This window comes from Magallana gigas, chromosome 8 (genome assembly GCF_963853765.1).
Source record: "Magallana gigas chromosome 8, xbMagGiga1.1, whole genome shotgun sequence".
Lineage (NCBI taxonomy): Eukaryota > Metazoa > Mollusca > Bivalvia > Ostreida > Ostreidae > Magallana > Magallana gigas.
Window position 1 is genome coordinate 28,399,967 of NC_088860.1, and position 15,744 is coordinate 28,415,710.

The following is a 15,744-nucleotide window of genomic DNA, read 5'->3' on the forward strand; positions in this document are numbered from 1 at the left end:
AGAGATGCGTAATATATGTCTTTTAAATCATTCCAAAACATTTTATAAAATTCTGCCGTAAGTCCACCTGTCCCGGAGATTTATTATTTTTCATACATTTAATCGCTGTTTCACATTCGCGCATGGTAGGCGGTTCGTCATATTCTCTTTTATCATTTTCTGTGGTTTTTTCGCATTTTATATTTTTAAGATATGTTTCAATGGCGTCATCACTTATACTTTTGCTCTTATATAGTGTTTCATAGAAGTTTATAAGGCAGTCCATAATTCCTTTATTGTCCGAGTGTTCTATTTAATTGTTATCTTTTATTGTTTGTTGCTTTCTTTGAAGATTTAAAAAATAGGATGAAGATTTTTCTCCTTTTTCTATCCATATAGATCTAGATCTGGATCGTACAAATGCGCCACTTCATTTCTCGGCGTAAAAATCATTAATTTCTTTTTCTAGCAGTCGTTTATAGGTCATATTTATTTCTGAAAAATCTTTTGATTCAAAAAGCTTTATTTGTTCTTCAATAAATTTGATTCGATTTTTCTTATATTTACCTAGTTGTTTTGAATAATTTATACATTAGTTTTTGATATTTATTTTGTAATATTCCCATCTACATATTGGGTCTTCCTTTTCAAGTTTTTGCTTTTCCTCGCGTAAAAAAGCTTTTAATTTTGTACAAAAAGTTATCTTTTCTAAAAGTGAGTTGTTTAGCTTCCAATATCCAGTCCTTCGGGGATTTTCACAAGTATAGAGTTCAAGAAATATATCCAAGTAATCTGTAAACCTGTTATTGTCTATGTTTGGCGCCTTTCTTAGAAAAATATTATTCATTGGAAATGATAACTGTTCTGAAGTAAATTATATCAATAATCGATCCTATATACTTTGAGGGACATTATCCCCATTACACCATGTTAGGCCTTGTTCGTAAGTTTTCCCACTTGATAACCAGCAATCTTTAAAACAAAATGTTTTCAAAATTTTCTTTTGTACACTAACGCTTTTATCTTTATTATTTGTATCTATTTGACAGTTAAAGTCTCCACAAAGTATCACACTATCTAAATTTATCGCATTTTGATTAATCCATGTAATTGCTCTTTTGAAAAAATAAATTCTATATTTCTCATCATTAGGCGCATAAACATTTACTAGAGTCAATCTTTATATTAATTAATAGTCGTCTGCCGTCTACAGATTTACAATAAACAAACTGATACACCCCTACCATGTACATATTCTGAAAAACAATGCACTATTTCTCCAAACCACCATGATTTAAAAAAATATTCTTGCTGTTTTACAAAATGAGTTTCTTGCAGAATAATAATATCATATTTAACATCTTTTAACCAATCAAAAAGTGTTGTTCTCTTTTTTTGTAAGTATTTAAACCTCTAACATTTAGAAAGTAAAGTTTTATAGAGGAATTTTCCATGTGTTGGTAAGAGTTGGTGGGCGTTTTACTTACTTACGGGCACTGCCCTTGTTGTTTTTCTTGCCTTTCTTGTCATTCCGCACATCTTTTAGCAGTTCCTCAATGTTGGGCTGTCTCTCATTTGTCGCTCCCTTCGTACGCGGGACGGAAGCACTGCGGAGTTTTCTGCCGAATTTATGAGCAATCTTTTGATAGATTTTCCCTAGTTTGTTTTCACCGGGCCACTTTTTAGGATTGGTATGTAAGGTGGCATCGACGTCAAGTCCTGTACCCCACTCCATGTCAAACGTACCTTCAGCATAGATTGTGTCGTTGTTAAACGTTTCCAATTTGGTCTTGATCTCGGGGATTTGGTCAACCTTGGCGTCGACTATTTCTTCCATCACTGCCTCTTTTTCAGTGTGCCAGTCCTGCGGGTCCCTGATGGTATGTCCAATCCTTTTGGCGTCCAAAGCCTTTTTCCGCTTCTCTCACCTTTTTTGCTGCATCTAGGTCGCATGCGCGAATTGCTTTAGTCAGCTGATAAGCATGTTCTGCGGAGTTGTACTTCTCACCAAACACATTGATAGAACAGGGATAAAAGTTGGATATTGGATTGGACATGCCCTGAAACACTACCACTTCCCCGGTTGTCGGAGGATCCACATAATGCTTACATTCGGGTGACCCAGGGGCGTATCCCGGTTTTCTACAGACCCTGCAGACCCTTTCATTTTTACACTGCTGTTTCCAATGTCCAGTTTCCCTAAAGTTGAAGCATTGACTCTTTGATCCGGAATCATTTACCTGGTTTTGATGGTAGATTCGGCATTTTTATTTAGCGCACACTGCGTTATGTGAAAGGGATTTTCCGCTGAGGAGTGGGACAATATATAGGAATCTGTTGCCATTTAGGACATTGGTCATTCGGTGTGTGATGGGGTGGCGTATGTTCTCATATTTTATTGCACTTTTTATGTTTTCTATGTTTATATCAAATTTGCATAGCATTTCAAGCACCGCACTATCATCTACAGACAGTGGTAACCCACATATGGTTATCTTCATCACTTTGTCATCTGGACCGCTAGCTCCTGTCGAGTATGGGTTCGAATAATATACTTGCACCGATATGTTTCTGAGTTAGAATCCTTCCACAACAAGCAGTGATCTTGCTTCCTTGGTTATTAAGTAAACCCTCCATAAATCACGCTCAAGTTGAATTCAGTGTATATCGTCTCCAACCTTTAGATGCAAAGATTCATACATCTCAAAATCACTGATTCTGTTTGATCTGTCTTGCTGGATTTCCGAATTTTTGATATACACCGGTTTTATCAAAGCGTTATGTACAACACTGCCATTCACATAAGCCATTTTCATTGTTACCCGATAGTACCGTTAGTACCGCTACGAGAATGCAGCACAGGGAAGTGCAAATGATGAACATATAACATTCTACTGACTTGTTCAGAACATGATGCATATCTTACATATTGAAACAAATGCAAATGACAATATTGTACCATCTACCAACAGCGTACCAATACCACAGGGCATCTATATACCGATGAGTAGTCATAGTACGAATCTCAACATGGTCCAAGGTGCATATACCAACAGTATTCCTATACCACTCGGCGGTTACTTACCGATTAGTGGTCAGGGTACAAACGTCAATAATGTACCACCTACAAACAATGCATCCATACCACAGGGTGGTTACGTACCAATTAGTGGTCAATATACACATGTCAACATTGTACCACTTATCAACCTTGCACCTGTACCACATGGCGGTGTCATACCATTCAGTGGTCAAGGTACAAACTCAAACCTGGTAACAGCCACTGCACCACAAGCGGGTTACATTCCATGTACTGGTCATGGTGTTGATCTCAAGGTTATGTCACAAACATTATACCCACCAGTTCAATCAACACAGAACTCAAATACTTCCAACCAGTATCTGCCATGTACATCAAATCATGCTATGCAATACAGCACTAAAAAACAGGCACTGACACACCATCATATTCAACCACCACCAGGTTTCCAACAACTGCAGCCACAACAAGGTTCACAAACACCCAGCCAGTTTCTTCAATGCACACAACAACAGACTGTACAATACAATCAACAGGCTAACATTGAAAACACAATTTCAACCTACACAGCAGGTTAACTCTCAACAAATAACAACACAAGATCAGCTCACACAACAGGTACATGCTCCGACATTGCCATCGCAAAATCAGTCACAACAGGTTTATACTCAGGCATTGCCAACACCAATCAGCATTCAGCAGCAACAACAACACAACTTACAGACACTACTCAATCAGAAGACCACTCCAACACAGCAGTACACCATTCAACAATTGCAAAATGCAACTCATCTTGGTCAAGTACATCAACAAACTCAAATGCGAGATGTACCATGTCAAATACTGCAAAATCTACCATGCCAAAATACATGTATGGCACCAGCTCTGATGCAGCATCTGACCCGAGGCCTAACGGATCAAGTCAGTCCGACTCTGTTAAATGGCAGTGAAATACCTCCCCCTGGAGCAGGTTTGACAGTTACGGGTAGCATTCAGTACCAAGTCAATCCGGCAAAGTTGCAAGGTGGTTATGAACCACTAATGGCTTTAGCCAGTACTGAATCTATTCCTGGAAATGTGGAGAAGAGTTCCAAGATGCAGATGTTTTGCTACAATTCTGAGTCGGTCCAGACAGTGGGCGCTTTAAAACCGCTAACTGTTGAGGTATCTGACCAGGGTTCTTCTTCATTGTCTGGCAATATCCTTGAAACAGCCAAAGCAAGCATTTGTTCTGACCATGCACGGATCACACAGCCCTATGGATCTAAGCAAACACTCATGTTATTGCAGCAGTGACAACAACCACATTTGCAAAGTGTGCATGCACCACTTCTTGCGCTTCAATTGCCTTCTCAACAAAATGTGGAACAACAACCTCACCAGCAAATCATGTCACTATCACCACAACAACAGTTTGCAGTTGGCTCAAAAGAGCAGCATCCTCATATGGTGTCACTGAATACTATGGAGAAACAACATGCATCAGTGTTATCTTCACAACATTTGTCAACCCAGCAGTTAGCATTAGGTAACACTGACACAAGAAGTAGCGTAAGACAAGAAGTTTGTGGTGAGGATGATAGGCAAGGTGTTTGCAATGAACATGAAATGTCAGATCTTGCTGAGGCACTGACTGATGGAAGAGAACAGCCAGAGGTGTTTGATACACCTGAAGAAGACGCTTTGCTGCGGACAGTCAAGACATGTTGAGGTCTATCAACGGCTGTCCACCCTGAAGAATCATGTCGACTCTTTGGTTACAGACATGCAGACCATCACAAAGGGAATGGAAGCAATTGATCTTGAGCAGAATCATCTGAAATATGACTGCTAGTGAGAAATAACTGTAAATTTGTTAATAACTTATCATGAATCATTAAGCAGAATGTTACATGTATCAAGACATTTGCAGCTGCTGATAAATTTATGTTATTGACAAACCAGCATGAACAACGATTTCAGTTGTAAAAGTAACTCAAATACTGTCTGACTATCATTGATTTAGTAAACATTGTTTCCAAGCCAGTTTTCCCATTAAAAAACTTGTAATAATTAGTTATGTAGTATTTGCTAGTAGTTTTCGTAGGTTAGTATAAACAAAAAACTGTACAGATACAATATGCATTTGTTTCAATATGTAAGATATGCATCATGTTCTGAACAAGTCAGTAGAATGTTATATGCTCATCATTTGCACTACTGAAGTTCAATATACTTAAATTATCATATTATTGGTATGTTATTCATGTACCTTTTATTTCATTTGATGAAGAAGTGGAGTTCCAAGATCAGGGTCATGTCACATTTATAGTTTATCATTAACAGTATACGTTGTCATGCAGCATTTTATAGTTAACATTCCCCATCTGTGTTTTCATATTTTTGGTACTTCGTATTTTGATACAGTGTGTAGTTGAAAGAAGCATTCCTTTTCATGTAAATCTAGTTTGTTTTGTTATTTACTATACAAGAAATAATTGGTTAGTCAAGAAAGGGCGATTGTCACAATTTGATTTAATCCATTTTGTGCTTTCAATTGAACAATTGGTATTGGATAGCTCTCCGTTACTCAGCAAGTTAGTTAATCTATTGGTATATATAGGAAACATCAGCTACTGCTTCAACATCCTCAAAGGCTTGTATAGACATACATACAATTCTGGATTCTGAAATAATGCAACAGAAGACCATTTCCAATTTACAGAGTGGTCAGCTAGATCAACAGGACTTTTCCGAAGCTCATGACGGAGCAGAATATGTTCTACGGATCATGAGACGGCGGAATAAGAATGTTCATCTCAAACTGTAAATTTTACCATATGGATCAGAGCCTTTTTCCACTTAGGCCTATGTTAGTTCTTGTTTATCTTGGTATTAACCTACCTTCACCAGAATAAAGCTGCATTTGGACAACAGTTTGGTAGTATATAATAATTATTGTACATACTTTACAAGTGTTTGTTAGTGGACTCTGATCACTCCATTATACATAGAGGCTTTACCTTGCTGAGCATGGTCTGTTACCCTAACTGTGAAAGGAGGGGAGGATAACGTTCAGCACCAGCACATCCTCAAGCTATTTAGGGATATACATCTAATTTCCTTTATTGGCGAGACTGCATGTGATGTGCCAACTCCAGTACTCAAAATGTATATCTTTGATAATAGGTGCCTTAGGACGCTGATGTCCACAGTGCCATCACATTGTAATGTTCCTGCTAAATTTAGGGCTAGATATTGTTCCGTCCAATTCAAGTGGGATTTGTACTTAATCTTGTTGTATTTGGTAGTTTTCTTAAATAATTCCTCCAAAACTCGTTTAGAGAAATTTTAGCATATTTTTCAGTATCTTGTATTGTCAACCTTTTTAAAAAAGAGATTGCCTACTGTGCGTGGTATATATACATTCATCTTTTTATTATAAAACGGGGAGGAGTGTGGTGTAAACACATTGTATTATTGTATGTGTATTGTTATGCATGACCTCTGACCCTGGTCCACCCCAACCTTACCTAGTCCAACCGAATCTGCTGTATACCACACTACACCTGTTTACCCTGTTTTCCTTGTATATTGTGATTATTGTCTGTTGTCTGCCACATATTGTCAGGTAAGACACCAGATATTTGTACTATATGTTTTGTAGTTTCTCGGCTACACAACAGAACTCTGAAAAGCGCAACATATACTTGATGTTATAATGATCATTTGAAATGTATGTACTAATGTATCTATGGTGATTGTTCAAAACTCCTGAAGATTATAATGAAACCGGTAGAGTTTTGAATCGGCTTTCTGTTATTTTTTATTATATATATGGGAAATACACTACATTGGAGCTAATGTATATCGACCAAATACTTTTTTGGCGATGAGAAAGCCCCCCCCCCTCCCGACAATTGACAATTTGAAAGCATAATGACTTGATTGAACCTGTTTTATCGGATTAAAGTGGAATAACACACCTGGAAAAAGTCACTCAAATTAACTGTAAATTATTTGATTATGAATAAATAAACTATACATATGTCAAATTAGCAAAAAACTTGCTAATTTGGGATAAAAAATTAATATTTAAATAGATAAGTAAGAAACAACAAAAGCCCCTGCGGAATTCGAACTGGGTATGAACGGATCACAAGCCCGACAGTTTATCTACTCGGCCATGAGGTAAGTTATATGTTGCTGTCGATAAAATCCTTTTTAAAAGAAAACAAAATGTCATTTCGATCAGAGGTCAGCCATTTTATGACGATGTGTTACTCAACCTTAAGAGAAAACATACGTAATCACAGATTACAAAGCTTATCAAGACGAGGCATCACCTTTAAGAAGCATCACCTTTATCATATTATATGAAAATCATAGTTAATGAGATCTTGGATATACATGGATACTGCTTTGACACAATATCATATCACTATATCATATGTTAAAAAAATGAATCATAATCATATGTTCATTTCATACGGTATTATAAGAAACAATCTTTATCAATAAAATAATATAAAATACGATATTGCATCCTATGATACTTACAATATATATCATATCATATAATAAAATACTGTAATAAATGATGATGCAATATGAAATTTTAACATATGATACGACATTCTATCATGTTATACATTATTTTATTTGATCACATAATACAATTTCATAGTTTTAGATGAAACAATATCATATCACATAATACATCACAATTTTGTAACACATGATATAATATTGTATGATATATCATGATATTGTATTGTATGATATTGAATCATATTTGATACTTAATATGATATTGTATCATATGATACAATATAATTTGATACAACATTGTATTATATCATATGATATAATATCACTTGATATAGTTATGTATTACACAAAACAATATCAAATTATACAATATAGTATCATATGATACAATATTGTATATAACAATATCGTATAATACGATATTATATATCATACAATATCGTATTATTTGATACAATATTATATATTGCAATTTCATATGAACCAATAGCATGTAATAAAAAAGTATATAATATAATCATATCATATTATACAATATTGAATCATAATAAACAATACTATACATAACAATATTATGATACAATTTAATCTTATGATATAATGTTGTATCATATAAAACAGTAGTGTATAAAATCATACAATACTATATCATAGGAATCATGATATATCATTTATATCATTTAACAAAAAACACATCTATCAAGCAGTTTTGAGTGAAGCAGGAGATTTTTTTAGCATCCTTGATAAAGGAGACTAGGCTCTGCTCTAAAGCTACCTCTGCGATTCATTTATATTAAAGTTGAATTGACTATGCAAGTTTTTATCTATAAAAAAATGTGACCTGTTCCAAAAATTAAACTTCATCCAAAATCTGAAACTTATAGCTCAGATTCAGTATTCAAGCCGGCCAGGTGCATCAGTTTCATAAGATGCATCCTCCATGCAAGTTTTATGAAGTAAGGACCAGTAATAACTAAGATATAATCATCAGAGGGCACCTGCTCCATAAACTTTAACCAGTTCTAAAAACCTTAACCTCATCCAGCATCCGAAACCTATAGTTCAGATTCTGCATTCAAGCCTGTCAGTTATATACGTAAACTAGAAAACTGACCAGTCAGGAAGGGCCCCGCTATGACAATTAATATAGAGAAGTGAAAAAAAATTTGAATTCCATCCTCTTTATATTAATAATGATGAAAAATAAATGGGGTAAAAATATAAGGGTGCAGCTCATGGAATGAGAGTTTAATTTTATTATATATAAAAAATATATATATATGAACATTAAAAGTAACAACTGTATTTTTAAAATTTCAAGAAAATTCCTGAATGTCCAAAAACTCTAAATAGTAACAGGGATAACCTCATGTCTTATAAAAAAAACTAAATTAAAAACTAAATTAAATGTGTATTTAAAAAAGATTTAAACAGGTGTTTTATAAAATGCAAGCCTTCAGTGAATGCAAATACATTGTATCACCCAGGGTTGACCTCAACTTCAAAACAAACATCAGTTGCAGACAAAGGTATTCATTAATCTTCATATGACAGATAGAGATAAGCCTCTAAATTTTCTGCAGCAGGCAAGATAATTAATCCCAGGGGATGAATTGTTCTGTTCTCTCATCCTTTTCTTCTAAATTTACAATAAGATTTTTTTTTTCAGAAATGACAGAATTGGGTTATTATCTGATTACCTGTTAAAATTAACAGCAATAAGGCAGAAAAAAATAAAATAAATAATTAAAAAATAAAATAGTGAAAAAGGATATCTTAATATATATCTTGATTTTAGAATCCAATAAAATTATCATAAATCATTGTGTACGGTATTTTAAGCAAAATAAAGTATGAATATTATATTTTAAATCCATATTTCAAAGAATGTACACAATACTACACATCATTCAAAATTGACCTTAACTTCAAAACAAAGTTCATTTGCAGACACAGGCAGTGCAGTAATTAATCTCAATGTGACAGATAAAGATTGGGATTTTCTTCCTGTGGAAGGTTAATTAATCCCAAAGGACAAATATTGCACAGCCTTCCAAGTATACAATGGTAACATTCTCAGCAGTTATATCTCTTTGCCCATTCATTCTTATGCATAGTTAAGAAATCTACCCCACCACCCCAGCTCCAAACCAGAAGACATAGAGAACCAAACTTAGCATCAAAATATGTATTGCTGCCTACTGAACTACCATACCAAATTTGAACTTGATTGGGGAACCATAAAAAAATTATTAGAAAAAAACAGAAAATTTGTGGACGGAAGAGTGACAGACGGACGGACAGAGTGATTACTATAGGGCACCCGCAAATCCTTGCGGGGCCCTAATTAGGGGCTGGGGTATTTTTTCAAATATGCTGAACACCGTCTTTAGGACGATGGAGAAAAAAATCCTCAAAATAGACTCTTTGCACAGTTTCACAAGGACTATCCAGAGTCTATGTCAAAACTTATTTTTCAAGAGCTTTAATACTAGTCTTAACCCTAAACTTCGTAGTGTTTGCAACAGTTGCTCTAGAAATGGGTGTAAATTCACCATTATTTACAGCAGACTCTTATCAATGGAAAAGTACCTCCAATAAATCGGACGGGTTGGGCGACTTGGACAATAGCTTCAGCTGTTATGTATTTCAATCAAAGTGACATTGCAAAAAAAAAAACCAGGAAAGGTATTACTGATGAAATAAGAGATTACTGCACACATCAAGGCTGTTTAAGACTTCTGCTTGCAAATCACTTTGGGTTTTTAAAGTCCTGTACATCCAGGAGAGAAAATAAGTCACTTTTGTATACAGAGAAATATTTGCCCCGTTTTATTTTCGCCCCTTTTGCCCTCGTTGTTAGCGGGCGAATTTAAGACTGGGCGAATTCAAATGTTTTCAGTTCTCTCTTAAGTAAACAAGTGTGTCTGGGCAAATTCAACATGGGGCGAAACCGTTTGCAGGCGAAATAACCCTGTAAACAATATTCAAATTGTAATACTTTTCCTGAATAGATTTGAAAACTTCATACTGGCATAATAAAAAATGTTATTGACAAATTTCATATTTATTGAGTTTTTCCTTCTATTCATCAAAAATTATTTCAGATAATTTGCAAAACAAAGTGATGCATGATAAATATAAATAATCAAACATTGGCCTACAGCTGTTGGTTTTCTGCTGTCCATCGAAAACTTCCTTCAATAATGCTGTATAAATCATTTGTAAAACAAAAGTGGTAAAAATAATTCACATGGCATGAATAATGGTAATATTTATGTATAGCAAATATGTAAAGTTGATGCATGGATTTTTCAACAAATGTTATGCTTCAATATTGATGAAATGAGAAAAAGCACAATTACCCAAATAATGAAAAAAACATAAATCATACAAAGTGGGATTCATCATCACTTGCTTCAGATTAAGAGACAAATATCCTTTTTTTGCTTTAAAAATAGGAATACTTAAACACAAGTTAGAAGAAAAAAAACCCTTAAAAATCATTGACCAGATACATCAAACTTGTTTAATGTTTACATTTGACATTGGCCAGTTTTTTCTAGCTGGTATACTACAATATTTTTGAAACGAGAGAAGAAAATCCAGCAATTACTATAGTTAAGTTATAAATTAAATAATAATTTTGAGGTAGATTCATCGTTACTGGCAGATGAATAGATAACTATTCCTCTTTCCACTTTTTTTTCATTACCACATCCTTAAAAATAAATTACAATGTACTGGTATGTCCATAATAAAAGAAGAAACTTTCATTTTCTGAAAGATCTCATTCCTTTGTTCTCTCCCAAATCTTTAAATGAAAAGAGTATGGTTCCTTGAGAATGCGGCTTACATCATCCTGAAATGAACGCTACTTGTGATGTGCCTTTTTATCAAGAATATTGCACATGTATGACTGGTGCTGCCGTTGTAATGGCAATTATTAGTGGAACCTTGTCCATGTACTTTAATTTCTGTGTAGTCCTTCAACACCAACACCTCATATTCTCTTCCTGTAGTTCTGCTGCTCTGCGCCCACTCAGAAAAAGAACCATACCAGACTAGCAAAGCCCTCTTTTAAGAGAGCATGACTTCAGTTTTCATGATATAATCAATGCAGCCCTCTAGGTACATGTATCTAATACCTGAACACATAACAGTGTTTGTACTGATTTTTGCAGTTTTGGCTACATCTGGAAATCTAAATTTTCTTTGTTACATTAAAATAATAAGATTTTTCCAATAATAGAATGTAAAATTGTGTAAAAATTAATTGATATGTAAATGTTCTGGCTCCTATTTAACCACATACAGTAAAACTCGGTCATAGCAAAGTCCAAAAGACCGATGGAATTACTTCGTTATATCCGTAATTCGTTATATCCGTATAACGAATTCGTAATAATATCTATAGCGAATTCACTATATACAAGTTTTCTTTCACAAGACTATAATTTTGCTTATTGAGGCTTAAAATAAAAATACATTACTTTGATACCTTTTAAAATCAGGCTGTGAAATTAAAAAAAGTGTATGAAAATAAATTTATTCCAACTAATTTGTTAAATGGCAGTGCAAACTTTTTAAACTGTAAAGAAATTCGCTATAAAGGTTTTTAATTGCGTTATTATTCACCTCCACGGGACTCAAAATCAGTTTGCTATATCCGTAAATTCATTATATCCGAATTCGTTATAACCGTAAAATTTTGCAATGTTTTGTTAAGAATTTTACCGGGAACTCAAAAAAACTTTGCTATATCCGAGAATTCGCTATAACCATGTTCGTACTAAATGAGTTTTACTGTCGTCCAAAATATCTTGTAAATCTATAAAATGCTGTAAAACATGATTCCAAAGTAAATAAAAATCTGCTTAATATCATTCGTAAAAAAGGAAATGGTCCCTCTTGATATTTGACCAAAGAAATATGAGATCAATGTATTGCAGGATTTCTAATCAAATAAGACAAACTAAAAAAGTCTAAAACTGCCAGAATACTCAATGTAAACTAAATTAGAAGGAATAAAAAATACCTGGCAATAATGCAAAACTCTAACACACAAATTCAAAGCGTTTCATTAACAAAATCTGACTAAAACTGGGAACCAACAGGTCTGCATTAACAATAATACCTTATATCCTGAACCGAATGTTTCACCTTGAGCTAGACATTACACATATATACATTAGAAAAATATGTTCAGTTTCTATGGGGAATTTTTTGTACAATAAGTAAGGTTTTTGTGTCTTAATTGTAAAAATCTATTGATAAAGTGCCAGCCTTGAAGTTTACATGCAATAGAAGTTCAGAGAATTGATATAATTCTACTGCTCTCCAACCCGCATTAAGCACTCCTGTCTCATTTTTTCAATGCGGGTGGTAGGAAAGGATCCCAACTTCTTGAAACAGTGCTGAAATTTTTTTTGACATTTATCATTTTGATATCAATTATTCTATAAAAAAAGAAATACGATTAAAATTAAAATAATAAAAAATCCATTTATCATCTCTTAGCTTACCTTCATTAACTTGTGACAGTTGAGACTTTTTGGATTTTTGATGACTTCCTGTATTTCAGCTACCATTTCTTGAAAATTGTTGCATGCCATCAACCTCTCTTTGTTCTGAAGAATTAATAAGGTAGACACTCGTAACAGGACCTTGTTACCTTCAAAAAACAGACAGTCCCAAATTCTCAGAACAGTCTGAAACAGAAGAGATTTCAACATGTAGGTAATTAGAGATTACAGAGCTCAATGAGATGAGGCAGTATCTATATATGATCTAGTTATGAGTAACGAGTAAGCTTTCCATCCAATTTTTTTCAGGGTTGTCTCTAAAAATTGAAGTAGAAGGAAGAAATAAAAAAGGAGAAGGGGGTCTGGGGGTCTAGCTTATAGCTAGATTGCGTTTGAAATACAATAATAGATGGGTAAGTAAGGCATTATAGGCAGAGGAATTCCCTGCCCTCCGGATCTTAGAGAAAACCCTGTTTTTAAACGATATGATGATATATCGATCCCAACTTTCAGATAGAATATAGGATCACCTATATCTTTTACAATGCTAAACAAAGTGTTTTTCACTTTTTACATATGGCACATTTAAGATCAAAGATTTAAGTCCCCTAAATATTTCTAATTACGCTATAAATCAGTGTATTAATGAGTTTTTCAAATAGCTATCGTTTCAATCAACAACTTTTCTTTTATAATGCATTTAAAATCTTGATCATTTTGAAGTTATTTATAATAGAGTACGAGTCTCTTGGCAAATAATTAAAGAGGCCAGCCCCTTTTTCTTGATATCATACGACAGTTCTTATGAATACAAACATTTCTTGTTCTTACAAATTTTACAAAATGAGTGATAAATTATATTGATACTGGAAGTGATGTCAAAACAAACAAGAGGCCCATGGGGCTACATGGCTCACCTGAGCAACAATTACTTTATATGGGCATTCAAAGGATATTATGCCATATGGCCCCTCAGTGGAATAACAAAAAATAAATACAGTAAAGTATTTGAATTTTACACTTTTTTTTGCATACACTTAATCTTTGACATTGTACCTTTATAGAATACCATTTTAACCGAAAGTAATAAAATTCTATGCAAGACATAAAACTAAACTTTTGGTACAATACACTGTTTACTTCCCATTCCCTACATTTCCGTCCCCCCCCCCCCCCCCCCCCCCCCGAGTCCCAACACTTTGTAAAGCGATCAAAATATATGAGAGCATATAGGTACATTTTCTTACTCTACAACTCACTAGTTATCGTATTTAAAAAAAAAGATATTTTATTATAAAATTTCTATGGATGTGAAGAAGAAAATTGTACCTCAATGTGCTCAATTCCTCAAATTAAAAACATTCAAAAATTAATTGGTCTTCCCATTATAAACGACTGTTATATAACTTATTCACTTGATTGATGAATAAAATGAATGAAAACTTGAATGAAAAACGTTGTCACATGATATGTTTAAGAGCTATTATAATCAATGTATAGACAGGCTTATCACTCTATTTTACAAAGGCCCACTTTTCATTTTTATTCAAAAACAACAAATGGCTACAATCTAGGATGATTTTCCACTGTAATATTTTCTTAGGAATAGTGATAATGCCTTAATCCCAGTGTCAGAAAAGTGTCCGAACTATGGAAACCGTTTAAACGGTGCTTTTTTTTTTTTTATTAAATCGTGTCTGAAAAACTATCAAAATTAGATGTAGATTTCATTAAAATTCATCATATAACAAGGGGGCCCAGAAAGTTGTTAGAGCATATCATCCTTTAAATTTTTTTGTACAAGTATTTAACGTTTAGTGAGACATTTCTAATGATACACCAAAATTTCAACTTAATCGTAGAATTATAAGCAAGATATAGAGCTCACAATTCTGCTAGGTTTGAGTTATATTCAAACAAGAGCATTAAACGAAATGGCCACACAGAACCCCACTATGCACCCAAGTAAGACATCTAACATATTGCCAAAGCCATCAGGAGCATTATTGTTAATGATGTTCAAACTCTCAGAACTCCTTTAAAACATAGGTAATCACAGATTACAAAGCTCACCGAGATGAGACATCACCCTTATGAGACTTCACCTTCATGAGACCACCTTTATCATATTAAATGAAAATCATACTTTATGATCTTGGATATTCAAGGATTCTGTTTTGACACAATATTGTATATAATCTGTTAAACAATTGTATGATAATCATATGTTCATATGTTAATCAATACAATAATATAAAATTAAATATTGCATCCTATCATATTTACAACATATATCATATGATACAATAAAATAACATGATAAACAATGATCAGATATGATATTGTAACGTATGATATGACATTGTATTGTGTTATACGTTATTGTATTTGATCAAATAATACAATATCATAATATATAAAACAATATAGTATTATATTACAATACATATTACATGATACATCATAACATTGAAACATATGATATTATATTGTATAATATAGTATGAGATATTGTATGATACTGTATCATTTTTGAGACATAATATGGAATTGTATATGATACAATATTATTTGATACAACATTGTATCATATCAAATGATACAATATTATGTGATAAAGTAAAATATTATATAATACAATATTATATTATACATATTGTATCATATGAT

The 15,744-nt window shown here is 33.5% G+C and overlaps 1 protein-coding gene across 11 annotated transcripts in view; it reads right to left on the reverse strand.

Moving 5' to 3' along the window:
- Positions 1-8,104: 8,104 nt before the first annotated feature.
- The window catches only part of LOC105343840 (growth hormone-regulated TBC protein 1-A), a 199,671-nt gene continuing 192,031 nt past the window's right edge, over positions 8,105-15,744 (reverse strand). For 3 of the 11 annotated variants that reach the window (XM_066069734.1, XM_066069735.1, XM_066069736.1), the window contains 2 exons: positions 13,075-13,260; positions 8,108-12,966 (listed from right to left, as the gene is read on the reverse strand). In XM_066069734.1, coding sequence (XP_065925806.1) covers positions 12,880-12,966; positions 13,075-13,260 — 273 coding nt within the window. In that variant the 3' untranslated portion in view covers positions 8,108-12,879. Of the gene's footprint in view, positions 12,967-13,074; positions 13,261-15,744 lie in introns of all 11 variants that reach the window. The other 8 variants (XM_066069737.1, XM_066069738.1, XM_066069731.1 and 5 more) reach the window with 7 other exon arrangements.